Source organism: Cyclospora cayetanensis, unplaced genomic scaffold (genome assembly GCF_002999335.1).
Source record: "Cyclospora cayetanensis isolate NF1_C8 unplaced genomic scaffold, CcayRef3 CcayRef3_contig_17, whole genome shotgun sequence".
Classification (NCBI taxonomy): Eukaryota; Apicomplexa; class Conoidasida; order Eucoccidiorida; family Eimeriidae; genus Cyclospora; species Cyclospora cayetanensis.
The window spans coordinates 168927-191078 of NW_020312114.1; the positions used below are offsets into that span (position 1 = coordinate 168927).

The window sequence follows — 22152 nt, forward strand, 5'->3', positions numbered from 1 at the left end:
TGCGCGAGTTCTCGCGAAATTCGTCCTTAGTGACCCCAAGTTTTTTGCGGCCAGCAAAGGCGGCAGCGCCAGGGACCAGATGGCTCTAGCTGAAAAGCTGCAAAGAGAAGTAACGGATGCACTGGAAGCACAGCACACAGCCGACGCCTTTGAAAGCGACAGGCGCTCGCAGTTTAATGGCAACGGCAGCGGCTGCAGCAGCACAAGGTCGGCTGCTGAAAGCTGGACTGCACAACGGAGGTCAGAGAGGCGCCTGCGACTGCGCTCTACGAATGCCAGGTCAGCACCTATGCAATGCACTCATAAATCCACAGATCGTATCGTATTGAATCGTACAAGCTAAGCAGGACCTCGTAGGCTTTGTACACTTGTTTTCCGTGGGAGGGGCATCGAGGTTTTGTATCCATACATTCCTGAAAGGCACATGCCTCAAACGTCGTGAGCTAGCCTTTCGTCATGCAAACATGTGTGGACGGCCGCGCAGAAAGCTGCTGCCGGGGTTTGAGGCCCTACTACGGCGGCACCAGCGGTGCCCTTACTTGCTGCTGCTGGCAAGACACTGCAGCATCCCGCAGGCGGCCCGCCGAGCCTCTGCACAGTGGAAGAAGGAGGCGCGGAGCAGCCGGAACAAGAGCTGCACCAGCGGGAGCAGCAACAGATGCCTAATCAGTGAGACCCCTGCTTTGGATTGGGCTGTTCCGACGGAGCGTGTGGCAGCTTTTGCTGTTGCCGCCGCTCAAAGAGTTGTGCCTTCGTCTTTACTCGGGTCCGCGCACAACTACCGCCTTTTTTTGCGGCGGGTACGGCAGTTCGTCTGTCTTAATTCTAAAGAGACCTTTTCCCTTCACCAGCTGATGCAGCGCATGCAGACAGGCGCCCCTAGTGGGCGGCGCAGCGCCAGAAAGCAGCAAAAACTCAACGGAGGCTCCCGGCATCCAGCTGGTCCCAACAGCAGCGGCCTTAGCGTGCTGCAACAACAGACCCGGAGAAAGAACCGCATGGAACAACAAGAGAGAAAAAACCACTTGCAAAGAATTTTGTTCCTTCTATTTTGCCACTTCATTGTCCCTCTCCTGAGGTCAGTTCCGCGAGTGTCTATTTGAACAGGCTCTGGTGAACCCATAGCCACATCCCGGATGGCGCTCTTTCGTGTGTCACTGCTGCTTCCTTACACAAAAAGCAGCACCCTCACCGAATCTCATCAGGCACTTCGCTTGCGGGTTGCTTCGGACCGGCCCACGAGATCTCAATAGATTCTCCTACCGGCCCTTTTTGCATACCCGAGAACAGCCAGAGCGCGCCCGTTTGGTGCAGATTTACTTCCCCAACTCAGCTGTTCTCGATGCTTTTGGCCTCTCACATTGCCTGCTTCTCTACCTGTGGCTGCATTGTGCTTCAGAAACCATTTTTATGTCACCGAAGCCGAATCCTCTCAAAGGCGCTCGCGATACTTTAGGAAAGGTGTTTGGTTTGTCATTGAGCGCGCGGCCTCCGCACGGCTGTACGCTGAATGCTTCAGGCCAAGACAAAACGCTGCGCAGCTGCCCAAAAGCCCCTCTACTATGACTGTTGCTGGAGAAGGTTCTAAATTGGAGGCTTCTGCAGCAGACAAGTCGGCTCAGGCTGCACCGAAAGTTACAACCGAACCTCTGCGTTGTAAACGCCTGGCCTGTGCTGCTACCATCAGTAATTCTGGGAGCGTCAAGAGGCCTCGACATTTAAAGCCGCTCAGCATGCAGAACGGCGATTCCAAAATTATTCGCCCCTACTGCAGAAGCATGTGTAGCTGCAATTCTAGCAGCGAAAGTTGCAAACGGAGTGATTGTTGCAGCAGCGCCTGCAGCAGCATGAATTGTATACAGCGGAAACGCGAGGACGAAAAACCCTGCTGCAGAATGCTACGAGCCAATTTTCTTACTGCGGCTGTATCTGCAGCGCTTGCTGCCCCACTTGCAGTGACTGGTGCAAATTCAGCAAAAGCAGTCCTACCCTCATCTCTAGCTGCATCAGCTGTTCCCCGCATTCGTTTCTTGCCAAAGCTCCGCGGCTGCCGCCCTCTCGTCAATCTGTCAAGAGGGCCCAGTGGTGCGCTCTTGGCGCGTTTGCTGCTGGCGGTGCAACAGCAGTGTGTGGCTCATCCGCAGCTGCAGCATCAACAGGCCGCCTGCCCAAACGCCTTTCCACCTCTGGCGCCGCCCCCTTCGAGGGAGCAGTTGCCCGCAGCAGCTACAACCGTAGGACTGGACGCTGCCTCGCTTAACGGCGTTCGTCCTCCCTCCACCTATGGCCAGTACCTCCGCACTTTGCTGCAGGAAGGAGACTCTAGCAGGCGGGGGCACTGGGGCCCTGCAAGCCCTCATCGTGAACGGTGCAATTCCCTCTCGGTAAATTCTGTGCTTCGACCTGTGTGCCAGCACCTATCAGCCCTTTGCCGTTTCTACCCGGAGTCCCTGGGCTGCTCTGTCATGTCCAACTCCCAGGTGTATATACAGCTCCTCAAGTGGTGGCGGCGGTACCAGCGACAATGCGGGCGCCTGCGGCGCCTGCTCCAGCGGGAGGGTCCGCGACACGGCATCCGTCGAGTGTACATACACCGCATGCAGCGCGTGGTTGGAGACATGAGTCGGTGCTTCGAGAGTATTTCTCATGAAGAGCTGCAGTCTCTTGTATTGAGAATGCCGCTTCCACCATTCGTCCACCGCCTTCAGGTGTACAGACGCGTTACCACTCCTGGGGCCCTCTACTCTGTCGCATCCAAGGCGGAGGGCTCGGCATTCTCCTCCTACCGGAGAGCAGCTGCAACAGGCGCATCAGTCGACTCTACACCTGCTCCTTCTAATAATGCAGATTCAGAACGAGCAGGACTGTTACCCAATTCCGCCCCTGGATGCCCTGCAGCCGTACACCCAAGAGCACCGTGTAGGCCTTCTCCATTGTCTACCCGCATAGGAACCTCGACGTTTGGGGTTCTTGATGAATTCTGCGTCCCCCCTATGCCTTCAGGCCACCCTCCGTGCCTCTCAGCGCTCCTAAGGGGTATTAGGCGCAACTCAAACAGGTCCTCAAAGCTTTCAGCCATCAACGCGGCAGTAGCAGGCACTGCAGCTCGTATCGGCAGCAGGAATGCAGCTCCATCACGGGCAAACGAAGGAGGTGCGGCAAAGCCATGGCCCCCACTGCTGCCCCCAACACAGGCTGGCCAGCTTTCGAAGACCGAGGGTTTCGCTTCCTTCCAGCACCAGGAACCAGCAGTGGGATTGTCGCTGGCTGCTGTCACAACAGGCGTTGCTGCAGTGACAACATCAGTGGCAGGAAGAGCAGCAGCGCTGCCTCTTCATTCGGAAGCAATCCACAGAGGAAAGCGTCAAAAGCTTTCTAAAGTGCCTGAAATCACCTGCAAATCAAACGTCGCTCTAGAGCCGCTGCTGAGCGGTAATGGTTTATCCGCCTCCCTTTGCGTGCGGCGCTTGCTGCTCCGTGGGACCTCCTCAGGCGGCTGCTCCTTTGTAGCACCCCAATGTATCGACACACGAGTGACAGCAGAGGATGTGCGAGCAGCCTTGTTACTGTTGCTGCGCATGCATTGGGTTTTGCTGCCTCGAAGCCTCCCTCCGCCTTCTCCTCTGGGACCGGATCCTCTGCCTACCGCCTCGCCGCTATCTCAGCTATTCAGGGTGCGTAGTGGAGTTTATAGACAGCTTCAGGGAATCCCCCAAGGCTCTAACCTGTCAGGACTTCTCTGTGCGCTGTTTTACGGAGACAGAGACGCACACCCAGAAGTCCAACGTCTCCTAAAAGGTCAATCGGGTGGCCGTGCTGTGTGCCGCCAGCTCAGCAGAAGCCGTGAGTGCTTCACTCGAGCGTCTCTTCATCCGGCGGTGCAGAAACATGTACCGGGGAAATTGCAGGGGCCACAGAAGGAAACATTCCCAGCTCTAGAGGGTTTTGAACTTTTCTGGGAGGCCCCAAATCTTTCTATTTGCGGGCCTACCCCTCCCAGCAGCTTCATTTCCTGCGATCCGCTTCTGTTTGAGGTATCACAAAGCTGTGCTGCGCCGAGGCAGCGAAGGTCGGGCAAAGTCGAACGGACGGCAAACCAGAGCCCTTGTGCTGCAACGAAGCAGGAGCAACGGCACAAAGCGGAAGATGAAGGAATTGAGAGCAAGTCAGCAGTCGGTCCGTCTGCCGCTACTCCTGCTGGCCCAGCCACAACAGCAGATCTCTCGCTGCAGGTGCTAAGAAAAGGCGCGCACCGTGCACGCCACCGTGTGCTGATGAGGCGGCTCCGGCAAATACTGCTACCGCCATTGTTGCTCCGGTGGGTGGACGATTTTGTGTTTGCTTCCCCGGGTGTCTCGGCAGCACGGCATTTCGTGCGGCTTCTCACACAGAAGCAAATGTGGGGTCCCAACGTTAACGCCGACAAACTGCAAGTTGAAATAGATGGCAGCTGGGATGCCTCGTCTTCACCCGATCTAGCAGGAGCAAGAGCTTCACCAGAAGAGCAAGCAGGAGCATCTGTTCCACCAGCAGCAACAAAAAAGGGACATGCTGGTGTAGATTTGTGCTGGGCTGGAATAGAGCTACGTATCCCCTCAGCGGGAAGCCGGTTGGAGTGCCGAGCTGCCCGTTGGAAAGACCCTGAACAGCTGACGCTTCGCGACGCTGCTGCGCTCCACCGCCGGCGCGGTTGCAGCTTTATGAGCGTAAGATTGTCCCTTTTAAAGCGTGCAAGTCGGGGCGCATAGCCGAATGTTCACTAAGTATAGGACCTTGAGCGGTCGCCAGTAGTCATCCGTTTGCTGCAAAGCCATAAAAGGCTTACAGTAGCCCGGAGGCTGTGACTTTGTGGGAGCAAGAACAGCCCTCCGACTTCTAGCAGTCGGTCACTCCTGTCTTTCTGCACAAGATCGCAGTCGTGCACGATCCGCTCCCGCTGGAGACGTTGTTCTGATGTCGGTGCCTATCTCAATTAACTTTTTTGCTTTCTCGGTTCGGCCATATGGGTCCTAAATGTAGCGTTCACCTGTGGCACCTGCATGTCTCCTAACGGCCTTTGGAAGGGGACCCTGAAGGGCCTGCGTGTCTCACTTTCATGTTCGGATGTTTATTTAGGAAATTATTTGCATGCTGTGCATGTTCTGGGGTGGGTTTGCGCAGAGTATGGTAGAGCGTCCGCTTTTTGGATTTCTGCGGGCCCGTCTTGGAACCCCTCTATTCCTAGACCTGAGGCTCAGCTCCCTGAGCTGCGTGCTTCATAACATTTACATCACTATGCGCCTCGCTTTTCAGCGGCTGGTGCTGTCAGTCCGCCGCGTAGTTAAAGAGTTCGGGGGATTTGCAAACCCTCACTACCTGCTCGGTAAGTCTAACCCTTAAGAAGATCGTGGGGTGTGTCAGGATGCAGTATTTTGATCCTTATTGTGCCCTGCTCTGGCTTGACAGATTCATGTAGCGCCTTTACTTCTATTCATGTCGCATGCCTCTACCGATGTATACCAGAGGAACCTACTGCCGTGGAAGGCGAGACTCTCTTTTCCTGCCTCTTTCACGGGCTCCTCGGCGTACTCTCTCTCCCGGCCTGAATGTAACCCAAGCTTCCTACTGTCTAGGGAATGTCTGTGCTTTCTGGGCAGGCCTCTCTAAACGACTCCTAGAATATGCGTGGCTCTTCCTGAGAGCCCACGCCCGGCCCGCGGCCGCAATATATGCCTCCCCCGATGTACGACCAACAAGTCCTGCAGGGGCATCAGCATCGGCAGGTTCACAGGGGAATGTATGCCCCCAGGAGCAGATCAGAGGAGTCTCTCCTGAGGCCCTGCGCCCTCAAAGGATCCCGCTAAAAGCGCGGACGGTGCGAGCGCAACTCAAGTGTATGGCCACCTTTGCAGCGGTACGAGTTTTTAAGCAGCGCCTAGGCTCTCGGAGCAAAGGGGTTCCCTCGAAGGAGGGCCTACGGAGTGCAGGAGGAACTGACGGAGACGCCCTTAAAGTTGCCACAACTCCTCACTCAGAGAAAAGACTGCCTTCTCATTTTCCTCTGGACAAGACCAGCAGTCCTAATATAATGTCCGGCGGAAGAGCATTCATCAACAGCAGCAAGAAAGCAGCAGCAACGAGGCAGTGCCAAGCAGCGTTCGCCCTCTGTTACACAGAACTTCTGCGACTCGTCAGAAAAGAGGTACACGCCGCCTTCAGCCGTCATCCGTCCCTCTCATCTGGCTCCCCGCCTCCCTCTTCTGCAGCTCCTGCTCCTGCTGCTGAGACAGCAGCAGTGGCAAGCTGCAGCGACACTGCCGCTGGCAGTAGTGCAGCCGATCCTGCAACCTGCGAAAGGCCCTTCGTCGGGGGCCCCTCGCACGAGGCCCCAAAACCAGCATCTTCGGGGGTAGTGTGTCCAGCCGCCGGAGCAACTGCGAGGGTCCCAGGGAGCGCACTGGTTGCTCAGCGAAGTCGGGGGCTCTTGCAGGAGCTGCGGCAAGTGGCAATAAAGGCCGAGAGCGAGGCACCGCAGGCGTGGCCTCGGTGGTCTCGTCCTCGTGTAGCTGCTTCGTCTGTTGCACGCCCCCTTTCCCGAGGGGGCACTCCCAACGGGCGAAGTCGCCGCGCCGTGTCATTTCCGTCGGGCCGAGTTAAGTAGCAGAGTCTCCGTGTCTCTGCAGCTATGTATCGACTGTACTGGCTTTCTACATTGGCCTTACCGCGGTGCACGATACACTGAGGGAAGCACTAAGAAAGAAACGGGGGTTGGGGGAAGGGGGGACTCTTCACGGACGCCCTTTCCCGAACCCCTATAGTAGCAGGCTTTCTGTCGGCCCTTTGCTGCATAGCGACCTGATGTGTGGAGCCTATAAGCCTGCCAATGTACTGCTTTTCAAAAAAGGATAAACGGGTTTACGGGGACCCCCTTCCTGGGAGGCCGCCGATTGGATGGCTGCCTTAGAGCAACCCCTCCGTGTCACCCCCGGCCGTGCGGAGATGCGGGCGGAGAAACCACCTTTGGTAGTGTAGGGGAGTCTACTGACGACCCCTTCGCTATAATCTGTTGGCAACAGTCAGTCACATGAGAAGCTATGGTGACTTCCTAGATGTAGTAGCTTGCTCCGGTCAACAAGAGACACCAGAACCCCTCCCTCCCTCCCTTAATTGATGTCGATCTCCATTTCGCATGCAGCCGCCTCCTGGAAGCAAATAGCAAAATGAAAGCAGCCACGAGAGTCCACACCCTGCGAGCCTTTCCCCTGGCACTCGGGAGGCCTACGAGCCGCAGCGCGCTCCCGCAGTACACATTCCCTGACCCCCCATTCGGTTGCTCGCCACAAAAAATAAAGGCCACAACCTACAACTTGCTGCCCCTCAGGCCTCGCTTCCCCCCTCGGCTTTAGTAAGTGGAGCCTCCCCGTTGGGAGTATCGGGAACCTTCGGGCTGGGGGGCCCCTCAACTCTTTTGCGCTTAAAATCTCTGCGGTCCATCGGTTGGCTTACTCCTCCATGAGGCGCCGGCGAGGTCTCCTCGCCGCCAACAGCAGCAGCATGTTCAGCTTTCGTCGTAGCCTGCGTGTTGAAGGCGTGCTTGGAGCTTGGCTGCAGTGCGTTTTGAGCATCGGGGGCCCCAGACGGTCCCTCATCATCCCACTCGATTTGGAAGCGCGTTACTCGTGGAGCGTCCACTACACAACGTACGAGTCGCTCATAGATTGGCGATTCTGGGGGGTTTTCTCGCAGGGCAGGATCGCTGCAGCAAGGACAACACCACATACACCGCTCGCAACTGCGCTTCCCCTCGCAAACAGAGGCTCTTGCCACTTCCGGGGTGCTCGCCTCCCGTAGACACACACACACACAAAAGCCGCAACCCCACACATCCACAATCAGCACGCAGAGGCAAAGACCTACACTACAGAAGGGGACGAAGCGGAGGCCACGTGCAAGTACTAGGGTGCTGTGTGTTGAAGAGCCCTTTCACGGCATTTAGCTCTCTCCAAAGGCCAAACTGAGCCAGAGGATGCACCTGCGAGCGACCCAGTTGGCAACACCAGAACCTCGAAGAAAGGCAGCCTTCTGGCCTCGACTGACCTGTATGCGTTGTTTAGGTAGTAGCCGATGCGGACGAACTCCTTTTCCTTGTAAAGCCCGCAAACCAGCACTGCCTGCATCCCCTCAACACTCCCAGGGTCCATCTGCAGCATATTTGAGAGGCAGAAGTCCACAAGAAAAAGCAAGGCTCTGAATAGGAGGCAGCCGCAGTCTCTGCGACCAAAGCTCTGCATGAACCACACAATGCCACCGCAGTTCTGACCTGCGTGAAATCTGGAGCGTTTACGGCGAATTCGAAGGCCAGTGCGCCCCTCTCTATGGGGCCCAAGAGCACGCTGTCCAGCACATAGTCTGCCCCTCTACTCGGAGTTTTCTTGGCACTGTTGTTGCTTGCTGAAGGGGCTGCCTGATTTCCAGCTTCCCCGTCTGCATGCATGCTGCCCTCTGTGCCATCGACGCCCCCCGCTTGCGCAGTTCCGCTGGACCCTCCGGCTGCCCCCGCTGCTGATTTGTGTTTCTGCGGATACGGCGGCGTGCTGTGGTGCTCCCCTGAGCCGACATAGACGACCCTCCATTCGACATCGTGCTTCAGGGCCTGTTGAGACTCGAAGTGGATTTCGAAGAGGAAAGGCGCATTCAGGGGACAGGGGTTGTTCAGGACGCGAATGTTGGTTACGCTGACGGCTGCCATTCTTGAAGAAGCACTCGTCCGGATGTCGCAAGCGGTGAAAGGACGGAGGGAAGGGAGGGGAGAGGAAGACGAGAGGGGCCGGGATGGTGAGTGTTGCGGGGAACAGACAACCGAGGCTCTTTCCACCGCAGCCTGGAAACACTAAGTACCAGCGAGAAGCGACGTCAAGCGCCTCGTAGAGGCCACTGGCGCTGCCGGAGGGGCTGCTTGCGTTCGCAGTGGTCGCTGCCGTACGAAAGATCCACGATTAAGGAGGCTGTTGCCCTCAATCGGTGGCGTTCCCTTGGCTAGAGAGGACAGACAGAAAAAGACAAAGCCGAGGGACCGTCACGTGGGGCCCCCACACGCCTACGGCGCTGCGTCGTGCAGCTGAAAACTAACGAGCGTGCTAAACGCCACCAGGAGAGAATATTCAGAAAATGGCAGCATCCACTGCCGGCGCACAAGACATGGCGCGCAGGAAGAGGCGACCGACCGCGAGGGAACTCCTGTCTTAGAGAAGGGAGGCCGAAGCAGGGGGCTTACTCCTGCGCAGTTGCGGTGCTCCCCTTTAGCGTTAGAGCGAGCTATAAAATAGGAAGACAGCTGGGGGGTCTTGATGGGGAAGGGGAGATGCGAGGGCAAGTTGCGGGGGAACCGGTACAAGTTGAGTCTTGGCTCTTCGCTTGGGGGTTCCCTTCCAGCTTTCACCAGCCAGGGGAGATGGCCGTCTCCCTATATTCTGCCCCACTAAGAATTAATTTACAGGAAACTTTGGACACAAAATGCTTAACTAATTTACTTCCGCGGGCGAAGAGGAGGTTAAAACACTGCCGCCAAACAACGGGGGACAGTGTGTACAGAGTGGTGTGGTTGCTGCTGCTCCTTCGCTGCTGAGCAACCAGACAGGAGTCTGTCTGCAGCAGACTGCCCTGTCTCAAGGCACAATAAGTGCATGCATCTGCTTTTACTAAAGAGCGCTCATGTCCTGAGCCTACCAGTCCGAACGAGTCAATGCAACTTTGCAGAGAAGGCTCGCCGCGTTGTAACAGCAACGGCAGCACGAGGACCAAGGCAAGACATGTCGAGAACCCTTTAACGAAAGCAGGCAACTTCTTGTGTGTTGTTTACTTATAAAGTCCAGCATTTACTCCCACATAAGGAGCTGTAGCCAATAGGATCTTCATGCGGTGCCGTAGATTTGCCCACCTTGTTGGGATTTCCCACTAAATTATCCGGGGGAAAGAGCGCAGATCCACCAGGAAGCAAGCCACTAAAGAGCGATTGCTTGGAGGCTACAAACAGCAAATATGGGGGACCATTACGTCTTCCTTGCGGCTCCACAAGGCAGAATGGGTTCGCATCAACTCTTGGGGCAATGGCAGGATTCTTTCGAGACTGTAGAGGCTAGGGGCGCGTGCACAATTCATTTACATCTCACCACCCTTTCGGTTGCCCTTGGTCAAAAAAAACCCACGAAACCTTCCAGCATGTTAAGAGGATTCAAAAATCAAATCTGCTCGTACTAGGCTTACAGCAAGATCTCAAACCCACTTTTCCAAAGCATTCTCTCCCGGATTCCTTCTTTTACCTGACAGACGTTCTTGAGTAAAATTCTCATCAAACAAAAGGCCTGTGGAGGCGCTTACAAAGCTAAGGCTACCGTTGATGTAATGCTCCATCTAAGGTTTTCGGAAGGGGACACCTCACTCCATATGTGCAGGCTGTACAAATGTTAGATACTGAGTACGTAGTACGCCACATGCCATAAATCACTAGGAATTCGTAATGCATTGACTGATTGGTCAGCTAGTATACTATTTATTGCAGAGTATTGCTAGATCAACATGAACAGACCCAAGATTGTCTGCGTGCGTGCTTAGTGTGATGCGCAACTAGCTATGAGTACTCGGAGTGCTTAGCGGGTGCAACTATGCGCAATCTAGCCGTCCGACCGCCCTCATCGGGAACTCGGAGGCGAGCCGACAGGAAAATGGGGGGACGGGTGTCTCTTTGAGAAGCAATATGTAGTTCGTGAAGTTCGTATTGTCTGGGCCAAGCCTCCCGCTACGGAGACCCTAGTTAAAGCATTACAGCTTACAACATCGCAGTGTTCGATGTAGCTGTCACCCGCTACTCCACTGCCACATAGTCTAATTATTTGGTATCTAGGTATTCCGCTATTATCTGGGAAAACGCTGAGGGAAGACCCGTCTGGCAAAGAAAGTTGCCGGTGGTACAACGCCCATTGAAAAGGCAGAGGCCGGCTTGCAAGCGAATGTGAAAATGGTTGCTCCACAGAAGGGAGGGAGCAACGATTTCGGAGACAGTACAATGTTGACTGATTCGCCAATGATACCATGCAGACCCAAAAGGTATGACGACCGTAAGGATGGACAAAGACTCGAAGAATTCATTAGGCAGTTGAAGTGGCACCTTGGTCCATTTTCCCCATATGCAGAGAAGTGAGTGTTCACGCGTCGTGTTTTTCGACGGGAGAAGCACTTCATCGGTTTGGCGGAAGTCATCTTGTCGAAGCTTCCATACACTTCAAGCCTTCATAGAAGCCTTGGCTCATCGGTTTATGTGATATCAGATCAAAAGCAAGCTCTAAGAGGATAGGAGAGGCTGGAAAAGGGGATTCTACCAGTAGATCGGTATATTTATGGAAATGAAACTGTGGTTCGCAAAAGCAACAACTTGCACAATCAACTGTCTCAGCGATGGCGAAAGTTTTCAAAAGAAACGCTATGCAACTCTCTATGAGGTACACATTTATTATGCTGAGTGTTTCCCTTCAAAAAGTTCGATGGGGAGCTACTAGTGCAACTTTCACTTTTGTGACACGGGCCCATCCTATTCTGTAACAGGCAGTATATACGCAGGGCAGAACCAATAAGTCAGTTCCTTAGTAGTTTTTACCAGGGTACGAACAAGTGCCGATGTGCTTCGTGGGTTACTAATTGGCAGAGGAAGCCAGTGGGGTCAAACACACACTCCACTTCCCTTTCGATCATTAGTTGCACGCTGGGAAAACGCCTGAAGGACAGACTCTTTATCGTTTGCTCCATGTAGCCCGCTACCCGAGCCTCCCTAATTACTATTATGTCTTCGGGCTGAAATACGTTACTTGTACACTGCCTCTAAGGTACTCTTGCGGAAAAAGTAGTCAACCCCTACAAGAAGCGGACGAGAACGGCTGATAGTTGTTTTATGGGTACGTTGCAAGAGTTGTACCGCGACCCTATGAAGTCTTAGAGTGACATCCCACTAAAAAGCTCCCAATATGCAGTAACACGAATTACACCAAAGGCACAACGGGAATAACTTCGCGTTTTACCGGTACTTCCTAATGCCATGTATTTATGGAGGTGAAGTGTCTCCTGTGCTTATCTGTCCTCCGCAGTGTTTGCATAGCCACGCACGAGATACCGCAGACGCCATAGTGTAGCGGGCCAACGTTCAACTGAATACTTTCTATTACAGCTAAATTTTACTGCGAAGTAGCGAAATATATTGAATATTTGATTTGTCTGCTCGTACTTTTCCGCAGACCACTCTTACTCGATACAAGAAGACGCAATATTTGTGCGTGCGCTCTATATGCCATGTGCAGCTAAGTGTGGATGCCTGAAGTGCATAAAGGTTGAAGCTACTAGCACACTAGAAGGCACTTCTTATCCTATCGTGTCGAGACTTGTAGGGGCACGGGCAGGTAAGTAAGGGAGCCCCTTTGAAAGGACACTTAATATTTTGATATTGAGTTGGGATCGAGTCTGGAGTCACGGTCCTCTACGGAAAGCTCTTGATGATGCGGTATAAGAGGCCAATTCGCTAGCAATCTGTAGGATTTCACTTGAGGCGGTTCAGTAGACCACACACAGCATATTGACATTAGGAGCTATTAAAACGCAACTGACACCATACCAGCGGCTGCGTCAAGCGTAGCAACAGTATAGGGAGTAGCGTCTGCAACAGCAGCTTTGCGGAAAACTTTGTCCCATCGACCACAGTTCCTTACTGCTTGTGGAACGGAAGACAGCACTTGCAACACGGGAGCTGATTACTCCAGATCGCACAGAGATTTCCTTTGCTACAGAGGTCCTCCGCTTGTGCCTTGATGAGGAAGCAACTGCTCTGCTGTAGATGCATGCCTGCACCTGTATCAGCCAGAGCAGCAACCGCGCCTATATGGCTTTGTTGGTAGGGTTACACAAAGCTCAAACATAGCAGCGGTCATCACCGAGCAGGATCGAGCATATTTTCTTAATCCTCGTCGCAAGATCCTATGGCTCGACTGACCCCCCTGGCCTAGCGCGCAGAAGTGCCTGTTAGGAGAGAGCAAGAGGCTGACGACTGGCAGTGCCCTTGTCCTCTTCCTTTTATTGTTCGAGTTAATCCATGAGTATTATTCCATTGTTAGGGTCTACAGAACGTTTAAATCTAAGTTGTCATCTTGAGCCCTTGGCGGTACTGCAGTCCGGCAAGACGAAGGGGCGGCGGCGCCACGGGCTAATTGCCTTGACCCACTTAACAAACTCATTATATCTGCCTTTTTTCATCAAATATCTGCTTCAGGAGCCTTTGAACTCATCTGGTTCGTGTTTTGTTGCTGCACCTGCCCCAGAGGCCAACTCTCGACCCCAGCCAAGGAGCTGGTGCCCGACTTGCTGCGCTATCCTTCTGTCTCGCTACTGCCTCACGCGTTTCCGAGACTACTTTTGAAGCTCAATGCATCCCTGAGGAAGCGACGCCTAGCGCAGGAACGGTTGCTGCTGCGACGGTGGCTTCCGATGACTAGAGTCTCTCTAGAGCTCGTCCGAGCGGCAGAGGAGGGCCGTCTACGGCGCTCCTCTAGGCACCACAGATCCCGCCTGTCTCTCAAGCCAACGGCGACAGCTGAGGCAGACCTTAGTGCTCCTTCTACAGGTTGCATTTGCGGCAGGAGGCGGATCGGGAGGCTGCGAGTTCTCTATGCCTCAAGGAATGGAACTCTTGTCGTTGTGGGGCCACACTGGCTGTTCGCTCTTGCGATGCTCTTCGTGCAAATCGTACGCAGCAATGCACTCCAGAAACAGATTCCCTGAGCGGCCAATCCTGAAGGTGCAGCCGCGCCTGATTCAGGAGATGCTTCCGCATGGGCACATGAAACGGAGGAATTTCGCTGCAGGAATTTACCATCCGTCATCTTTTGTGTGAAGCCTCTCGTGCCGTTTCTTTCTTTGTCGTTGGTCACTGCAGCTGCCGTTCCTGTCGCAGCATCGTCATCATCGGCTGTTGCTTTTGATGTTGCCTTTGCTCCCTGAATCGTTCTTTTTCGATCTCTTATGCGGCCCTTCAAGAAAGCTCTGCTTAATCTTTCCAATGCTGCTGCCCCCGCTGTTTTTGCTGCAGGTTCTTCTCGTCTTATTCACACTGTCCTGCTACTCCCTTTTGGTGCAATTCCCGGCGCTTGCATACATTGGCGTTTGCCTCTGCACCTCGACATTCTCCTTTTTCTTCATAACAGTTTTGAAGGATCCGGGCATTCATTGGGAACTCAAGGAGCGGCTGTATGTACACCCCAGGTATGGGCGGCGCATTCCGCTTTCAGACGCTGTAGCTGCGGACTACGGTCCCCCTACCGCAGCATCAGTGTCCACGGAAGACGTAGCAGACACCACAGCTGAATCAGCAGCAATCACGGAAGCAAGAGCTGCAGGCGCATCACAGAGCACTGCAGCAAGCGTTGGACGCGCGCAGCGGCAGCAGCAACAGCTGCCGAATACGCGAGTATCTGGCTTCGCGGAAGAGCTGCTCATGATGGGGACTCCCTCGCAGCCCCTCTATAGGCATGTACCGCAAGCTGAGACAGCAGAAAACGCTGCGTCAGACGGATCAGCAGTTGCAGGGATTTCTTGCAAGGACCTCCTTGCAGGAAACCCAAGCGAAAGCGGATTTCGTGCAGAAGCAAGCCGGCGTGCATCAGTGGCCTCAGCAATCTCCGCAAAGACAGCCGTTGCGAACGGTCACATTTCGAGGGCAAGTGAGGGCTTTCCTCGCGTTTCTGTTGAGGATGGCGTCTCGCCTTCTTCAAAGGGGCCTTCAATATCCCTGCCAGCACCTGTTATTATCTTGCGATCGGTGCAGCAGCACGGGGCTTCTCCCCCTCTCCGCCGCAGATGTAGCAGCAGCAGCAGCGACTCGTGGGAGACGGAGAGCGTACTTACTGTCAGCAGCGGCAGCAACGTGGACAGCAGCAGCAGCGAAGGCGATTCAGGTCGTGCTCCTGGAAGCAGAACTAAAATTAGCGCCCTGCAGAGGTACCAGCACCACGTTCAGCAGCAGCAACCTGGCGGCGAGGATGAACCGTTGGAGTTTTGCGAAGACTGCGGGGTATGGACTCGTGAAGAGTTTTCCCACTGCGAGGATTGCGCTGTCTGCATAGAGGGCCACGACCATCACTGCCCATGGACATCGAAGTGTATAGGGAAGGGGAATCTAGTGCATTTTTATTGCTGGATCGCCTCCGGCTTGAGTTTCGTCTTCTTCTACGGAATGTTCGCGGGCGTGCTCAGCTCACACATAAGCAAAGCAGGCTGGTGCGGTCATCTTTGCGTGGTTGCTGACCTCGTTTTGCTGCTGCGCTTTCTCTCGTGCCGACGCAGCAGTGTCTGAGCGGACACGTGCGTCTTTTCTGCCTGCTGCCGCGCTTGCTGCTATAGCTCTAGGTCTTACTGATGGCGCTGCAGGGCCAGCTGTGGCAGTGGGCGACCTTGTTCGCAGCTGCGTCTGTTGAGGCTTCATTGCGGTTGATGCTGTTGTTGTGGACAGACCGACGCACCGAGACGTGTGGGGTACTGGAATGCCTCGACGCTAAGCCGTTCAGCGCTTTGAACGCGACTCTATCGTCAGGACAAGGGGCGCAGCAGGTTGAGGTGTAACGGCAGCTACAACAACATCCAGTTTGCTGAGTCCCTACAGAGGCGGCAGCAGGAGTCGCAGATGGATGCATGGTAAAGAGCTACGCCTTGAGAGTGGTGCTGCTGTTGCTGCAGCTCTTCCGCCAGCTGTACCAGCAGTTGCCCCCAAAAGGATGTTTGCCTTGCTTGCCAGGGCACCTCTTTGCTCTGACTTTGATGCAGAAGAAGCTATTATGCCGGCCGCTTTCCCCCTCCGTTGGCGCATCTAGCGTTCGCCTTAGTAGCAGCCCCTCCTTCTGTATGCTGCCTTTTCAGTGCAGTCGCTTTTGCTGCTGCTTCGGCATCGAGGGCCTCCAGGTGGGTTGCCAGTGCCGCCATTTGCAACGGCAGCAGCAACTAGTAAGGAACGCGAGAACAGGATTGCCCGAAGTAGGGTCACCTAGTCATAGAACTTGGGAAAAAGGTGGGAACGAGAAGAGCCACTGATGTAAGCTCATGGCAGTGGAGTAACATAGGGGTTTCGGGGACGCATAGCACGCCATGCAGGAAGAGCGACCCCTAAGGAGGGACAGCGGGCAGAGGCTGCGGCTGGAGGACGAAAGCGGGGAGACGGGGAGACACACGACTGGTCGAGGTCTTATTTGCCGCCTTGAGCGGAACAAGTAGGCGTTAAGAGAATCGAAAGCAAAAGCAGGCAGCCACAGGGTAAAACAACGATACAGCCAACAAACGAGGGTAGACAAAAGGCATTGCCAACCAGCACAGAGTCTGGGGGCTAGACGCAGCCGAACGTAGGGACACAGAATGATTCAGAGATCATGGAGACAGCATTAAAGCGAACAATGACTAGGCAGTACTGGCAGCAAGAAAGGCAGCTACAAACGGCGTTTAGAAGGAAGAGCAGGGCACACAGCCAGAGGGGACTAAAGCGCCTCTATTCCCCCTTCTCTATCAGGTCGTACGGCCCCTTCCTATGTATATCCTGCGGGAACAACACGCAAGTCTGAACTTCCAGGAAGTTTCTGTCTTCGCGTCTACAGTGCGAGAGTTGGCAGAGATTATTTTTCTTTTCGGGGCACCAGCAGCAGCCGGTCCAAGTGCTGCAGATTCTTCTGCAAAGCCGCCGGCTAGGGCCTCCTTCACCCTCACTCTGCGCGTCGGCCGGAGCGCTGCAGGGGCCTCACTGTAAAGAAGCGCCTTCAAAGACGTCGAAGGCGGAATCGAGGCGCATCGATATATGTGTGCTGGTCTGGTGGCAGCTCCCACCCACTATTGCTGACGCTGCGACAGTGCCTGGAGCGGCTTTTGAGGGGCTCCCGCTGCCGTTGCTGCTGCATTTGCCAACATCAAATCCAAAAATATGTCTCATCTTCGATATATTGGGCCTCAGTCACTACCTTTTGACTTCTCAAATGCAAGGAAACGTGGAGCCCGCTGTGTCGGCTTCCTGTGCGAAGTGCGCCTGATTCTGCTTCTGCTCTTTCCCATACCGGTGATGCTTTTGCCGATGCGGGTGCTGCAGTGTGTCAGTAAGACGCTAGACGCAGCCGTATCTTATAGGCTGTTGCTCCCCACACGAGCAGCCCACAGGTTTTGTAGGGTTTTTAGGGATTTTTGTTCTCTAGATTCTTCTGCACCGGTGTCTTGATTAACCACCGTTGACTAGGAGCTGCTTGGGGGTCTTCACAAATGGCTCCTAGAAGCGGTGACTGCTGCTGCTCTCTGGGAGTTGCTCATACGACTGCGAGCAAAGCTCTTGTCTCAGGGAGCCGCAGCACGCCTCCCCAGTACGTCGCCTGGGGTCTTTCCGTCCCTGTATAGCTGTTGATTGCTCTGTGGAGAAGTAGATCCTCCTGCACGTTTTACTCCCTCGCTGACGACTGTGGCCAGGGAATTTCCTGGGGATACGGCCATGTAATCAGAGGGCGGCTTCGAGGGTCCTGTGGTCTAAGGAAGAAACTTGTTGACTCAGCTCCTCAAAGGCAGTCTCATGGCATCTAAGCGCTTCCCTGCAAGCACGCAAGAGAGACCTTCTTCGGGTTCTTTTAGCCTTGTTTTCCCTGCGCAGTGCTCTCTTTTCGCCACTACTAGAGGCCCTTCCTTCGACACAGCAGTCTCTGTGAGGCCAGGCCGCAGACTCTTCTGAGTCGTGTAGGCCCTTTGCTTCCCAAAGTTTCCTTGCTTCGGTTGACTTCTGGGCAAGTCCCTTTTTGGCGCAGCGTTTTGCAACTTTTTTCTGGGCTGTACAGGCCACTAGGACCTTTACAGCGTCCAACCCTACAGGCATATTTTTAAAAATCGATTACTATGCTTCCGCATCCTGTAGACGTCAGTTCGAAACTAGTTTCTGGAGCAGTCTCTCAAGTTTTCACGCGCCAGAGCGGCCCTCCCAACCCAGGTGGCTATCAGATGCTTGCGTACTCTGCCCCTTGAAGCCCTCATCTTGGCGTTCGCAGTCTCATACATTTGAGTTCTCCGTATCCAGAAATTCGGCTTGTTGAGCCGTTCAGATTAGGCGCCAAGGCTCTGTACTCGAAGCCACTGACGCACGGCCAGATCCCATCGCGGGCTATACTGCGATGCTCAACCCCGTGCGGCGCGCATGCATCCAGATTTGGATGCATAGTTGTGAAATATACAACTACACAGCATCCCCAAATAACACCAGGGATGAACAGGGAAGCGGCTGCCCTCAGTCGCTGGGCTCTTCTGATGGCCTGAGATCCACTGTTGCAAATAGAGCGAGTAAGCCCTTAGGCTGCTCTCTTTGCAGATGCTCTGCACACCTACCGTCTGTTGTTTGCAACCGACTTGCCGGCTGAAACAAAGAGACAGGCCCGAATGCAAGAAACTATCTACCTAAAGGCCCCTCTCTGCTGCGCATGCGCCGCATTTTGCATTGCGCACTCTCAGCGCGTGCCCCTCTCTCAACTCGTCCTACCACCAGCGGATGCACCAGTGCCACGGCTCAGCACCGACAGCGGCAGCAGCTGTTTCGGTGGCAGCAGCAATTCAGGAAGCAACAGCAGCAAAGGCCAGATCGGCAGCGGGATCGCCTCATTCACGCAGCGGAAAGCGCGAAGTGAAGCGCTAAGTAAGAAGGGACGCGAGTTTGCGTCAAACAGCGTCTAGGGCATCCACTACAATGGCAGTGCTCAGGAAAGCGTGGAGGTGCTGCCCCTCTTCCCTGCAGCGCAGCGCCAGCAGCAACCACAAAGTTCAGAGACATGCGCTCGCCTGACAGGAAACAGCAGGCAAAAACACCACTGGCAGCAGGGACAGCCTGACCTGCCAAGAAGCTGTTGCAGTTCGCCTTCGCTCATCGCCGCCAAGTCATGCAGACACCGTACCTGAAGAAAACACACATTCACTTAGCACACACACACAGCCGCTGCGGGTGCTGCTGCATCTTCTGCTGGCTCCAGGCCGAAGCTAAGCAGGAAAGAGACAGTCCAGCGATTCATCTCGCCGCTGCTTGCCCAGTGGCTGTGGCAGCCCAGCACGCAGCCTTACGCGTGAAACAGCCATGTTGATGTTCAGCGGAGTAATCCCAGGGAGGCGCCTCAGCAGATCTACGGCAACTACGTTCGTTGCAGCCGATGCTGGCAGTATGCGGACTGCGGCGTTTCTGGAATCCACAGAAGGGCCACCAGGAGGTTCTGCTGCAGGGTGTGCTGCAGCATCTTGTTGTTTGCTTTCTTCCTCTTTGCTGCCGCTCCCGTTGTTCGCTGATGGCTGCACTGCATCAGCAGCAGCACCGCTGATCGGCGCATCTTTCAAGGCAGGGGGCGTCGGAGGGGCCGGCGGAAGCTGCTGCTGCTGCTGCTGCTGCTGCTGGGAATCTGCTCCCTCCCCGGCAAGAACCAGACGGTCGATCTCCGCAATCCTCTGAAGGTTGGGCTGTTCCCTTCCAACCTGTGGGCACATTCCATCGCAATGGATGCGTGGGCGACATTGTATCGCGTTTGCTGCTGCTGGGTACGCTGGGATCGTGGATCGACTGCACACGCACCTTCATTGCCACAAACAGGCTCGCAGCAAATGCTGCATGAGGCGTCCACAGAAGGCGAAGGGTTGGAAAGTGCAGCAACAAGAGCAGCAACCTGCAGCAGCACAAAGAAGGCCAAAATGCCTCCTGAAAAAGGCAGTAGCAAACGAGACACCACTGCCACGGCAGAAGCACCAACGCCTCCCTGCAGCTCGCAGGCGCACAGCATAGCAGCAACCAGACGAAAAAAAGAGGCAAGCCAGGCAGCCGCAGGAAGCACACACAGCAGCAGCGTGGAGAGAGCTGACTGACTTCATCCATATGGGGTGCAGCACGTCTCTAGAGTGCCTGTTGCCGCTGATGAGGCTGTTGCTGCTGCTGCTGCTCGGAAAGCAGGCCCTTGCAGCTGCGCTAAGGTCTAAGGGGGAACCTCCAAAGTCAATGAGCAGACAAGGAGAAGCGTAGTGTCTAGCTAAAAGACGAGCCTGTAGCAGTCGCAACCCCGCAGCGTCTCAGGCAGCAGCAGCTCTCGCAGCCGCAACAGGAGCTAGCTACGCGCAGCAAGGCCGTCTCCACTTGCTCTCAACCAATGCTCTCGCCAGCTACTCATGTGCATGCATTCCACATCACAGCCGAAGCAGCCGCAGCAGCCAAAGCAGCCTTCGCACCTGATAGTAGAGCCGTCCAGAATTGAGAGACTGCACCAAGTCAGACACGGCTTTTCGCTCGACGCAGATATCCCTGTACACCGCAGCGGCAGCAGCAACAGGAGGCGTCGCAGCAGCAGGAGGCGTCGCAGCCGCAGCAACAACAGGAGGTGTCGCAGCAGCAGCAACAACAGGAGGCGTCGCAGCAGCAGCAGGTGTGGCAGCAGCAGCAGCAACAGGAGGTGTAGCAGCAGCAGCAGCAAGAGGAGGAACATTATCTTTCTTTTTTGGTTCCCTCGGCAGCAGCGGCAGTAGAAAGTAGACGCTATTTGTCTTAGCCGCTTACCGCGTTAGCACGTAGTCGCCCACGGTGATGGTGGTTGGATAGACGTGAACTTGTTTGCAGAAAAGCTCGTAGGGGAGAGAACAGCGCATCTCTCTGGCGTCTACCACAACCATGGGAAGGAGTTCTCTTCCTGCGCTTTCAGCGGCAGCAGCAGCTGCCGCTGCTGCTGCTGCAACGCCCCCCCCGCGCCAAGTGTTCAACGCCTGCGCTGGCTCTACACCCACAGCACGCAGCTGCAGTAAAAGAGACGCTTTTGCAGCCTGCACTTCCGCTGCCGTCTTGCCGCTGCTGCCGCTGCTGCCACTGCTGCCGCTGCGCGCATGCAGTTCTGCCGCAACGTGCAGCGCACTGCGCAGCCGTTCAGGCCCCCACGGGAGCAGCTGCTGCAGCAGCTGCTCCCGCTGCATGCGATGCGGCGTCAGCAGCAGCAAGTCATCTGTGGGCAGCAGCAGGTGGCGTGCCGCAAGGTCTATGTGGCGCCAAGCTGCTCCTTCCTCCTGCACAGAGTCCACGTACTGCTGCAGCAACAAGCTGTCTGCTGCAGCGAGCAGAAACACGCGAAGCTGGGAGCCTACAAGGCGCTGCTGCTGGAGAGACGCAAGCAGCTGGCGAAGTCGCGTCTTGACGGGGGGGAATGTTGCTGCCACTGCAGGCCCTCCAGCGGAGTTGTCTTCTGTCTGGATAAAGGGAGCAGCAGTTGCAGCTTTCGAGTTGCAAGTCGTGAGCGCTGTTGGCGCAGAAACGTGTGCCGCCGAGGGAGGAGCAGACACTGCGGCGGCTGCAGCGGTGCTCAGCAAAGTACGGGCCTGCTGCTGCTGCTGCATCGCAGCAGCGCAGTATCCCTCAAGAAGGCGGATACACTGCAAAAGCGGAGGAAACAACACCACGGCATGCGGCTGGTGCCGCTGCAGCGCAAGCGACACTGCTGTGCTGCCTTCTGCAGCGCTCAACACGAGAACCTTTGGTTGCACCCTGCACAGAGGAGGAACCGCGGCAGCACGCGCAGCACAAGGAGCACAAGCAGCGGATCGATCCACGAAAAAGGTCGTCGCCTATGTTCCACAGGGGGGACGGCCGTTTGCAAATGAACTCTGAAGGCTGCAGAGGGCAAGAGCCGCTGCAAAAGCCATCCGATGGCTTAAGTAGCTGGAGCAATAGCAATAGCAGGAGCAATAGCAATAGCAGGAGCAATAGCAATAGCAGGATCAATAGCAGGAGTAATAGCAATAGCAGGAGCAATAGCAAGAGAAGGTGCAATAGCAGGAGTAATAGCAATAGCAATAGAAGGTGCAATAGCAATAGAAGGAGCAGGAGGAGGAATAGTAGAAACAGCTGCGATGTCAGGGGCAGACAAATCACACACCGAAGTTTTCGCGTCGTCCAGCGCAGTGCTCTGCTGAGTGCCGCATCACTTAGACCTTCAGGATCGCCAGCAGCAGCAAAAGCGGCAGCTGCTGGCGAACCCTCTTCAGGTTGACTCGAGATCTGCTCTGCTCTCAGAGCCTGCAGCAGCAGCTGCTGCTCTGCTCTACGCCCACTGTTGAGGCTGCTGCCGCTGCTGT

General features: G+C 55.3%; 4 protein-coding genes across 4 annotated transcripts; 3 read left to right on the top strand and 1 right to left on the bottom strand.

The window, feature by feature from the left end:
* Window positions 1–79: 79 nt before the first annotated feature.
* On the top strand, window positions 80–4417 carry LOC113147257. Its single transcript, XM_026337195.1, has 6 exons — window positions 80–279; window positions 485–1078; window positions 1400–2809; window positions 2942–3432; window positions 3718–4225; window positions 4363–4417. Exons 1-6 carry the CDS (start codon window positions 80–82, stop codon window positions 4415–4417), a joined length of 3258 nt encoding a protein of 1085 aa, XP_026192980.1.
* Window positions 4418–5491: 1074 nt separating this feature from the next.
* Window positions 5492–7067, top strand: LOC113147258. Its single transcript, XM_026337196.1, has 3 exons — window positions 5492–6200; window positions 6378–6636; window positions 6884–7067. The coding sequence occupies exons 1-3, from the start codon at window positions 5492–5494 to the stop codon at window positions 7065–7067; spliced, it is 1152 nt and encodes a 383-aa protein (XP_026192981.1).
* A 289-nt stretch (window positions 7068–7356) lies between these two features.
* On the bottom strand, window positions 7357–8728 carry LOC34623752 (histone chaperone ASF1B). The gene is made up of 3 exons (XM_022736863.1): window positions 8300–8728; window positions 8077–8180; window positions 7357–7735 (listed from the first exon to the last, which is right to left on the bottom strand). The coding sequence occupies exons 1-3, from the start codon at window positions 8726–8728 to the stop codon at window positions 7357–7359; spliced, it is 912 nt and encodes a 303-aa protein (XP_022590410.1).
* A 10922-nt stretch (window positions 8729–19650) lies between these two features.
* LOC113147259 lies at window positions 19651–22067 on the top strand. Its single transcript, XM_026337197.1, has 3 exons — window positions 19651–19860; window positions 21278–21388; window positions 21975–22067. The coding sequence occupies exons 1-3, from the start codon at window positions 19651–19653 to the stop codon at window positions 22065–22067; spliced, it is 414 nt and encodes a 137-aa protein (XP_026192982.1).
* Window positions 22068–22152: the final 85 nt, after the last annotated feature.

Coding starts and splice junctions, on each gene's coding strand:
- LOC113147258 (XM_026337196.1), top strand. CDS start 5,492: ATGTATACCAGAGGAACCTACTGCCGTGGAAGGCGAGACTCTCTTTTC. Junction 6,201..6,377: donor GGTACACGCCGCCTTCAGCC/GTCATCCGTCCC, acceptor CCCCAAAACCAG/CATCTTCGGGGGTAGTGTGT. Junction 6,637..6,883: donor TTTCCGTCGGGCCGAGTTAA/GTAGCAGAGTCT, acceptor TTTTCAAAAAAG/GATAAACGGGTTTACGGGGA.
- LOC113147259 (XM_026337197.1), top strand. CDS start 19,651: ATGCTGCATGAGGCGTCCACAGAAGGCGAAGGGTTGGAAAGTGCAGCA. Junction 19,861..21,277: donor GAAAAAAAGAGGCAAGCCAG/GCAGCCGCAGGA, acceptor GTCTGGATAAAG/GGAGCAGCAGTTGCAGCTTT. Junction 21,389..21,974: donor CTGCAGCGGTGCTCAGCAAA/GTACGGGCCTGC, acceptor CGCGTCGTCCAG/CGCAGTGCTCTGCTGAGTGC.
- LOC113147257 (XM_026337195.1), top strand. CDS start 80: ATGGCTCTAGCTGAAAAGCTGCAAAGAGAAGTAACGGATGCACTGGAA. Junction 280..484: donor CTGCGCTCTACGAATGCCAG/GTCAGCACCTAT, acceptor ACGGCCGCGCAG/AAAGCTGCTGCCGGGGTTTG. Junction 1,079..1,399: donor TTCATTGTCCCTCTCCTGAG/GTCAGTTCCGCG, acceptor ATTGTGCTTCAG/AAACCATTTTTATGTCACCG.
- LOC34623752 (XM_022736863.1), bottom strand. CDS start 8,728: ATGGCAGCCGTCAGCGTAACCAACATTCGCGTCCTGAACAACCCCTGT. Junction 8,181..8,299: donor ACGCTCCAGATTTCACGCAG/GTCAGAACTGCG, acceptor AATATGCTGCAG/ATGGACCCTGGGAGTGTTGA. Junction 7,736..8,076: donor TACCTAAACAACGCATACAG/GTCAGTCGAGGC, acceptor TCCTTGCTGCAG/CGATCCTGCCCTGCGAGAAA.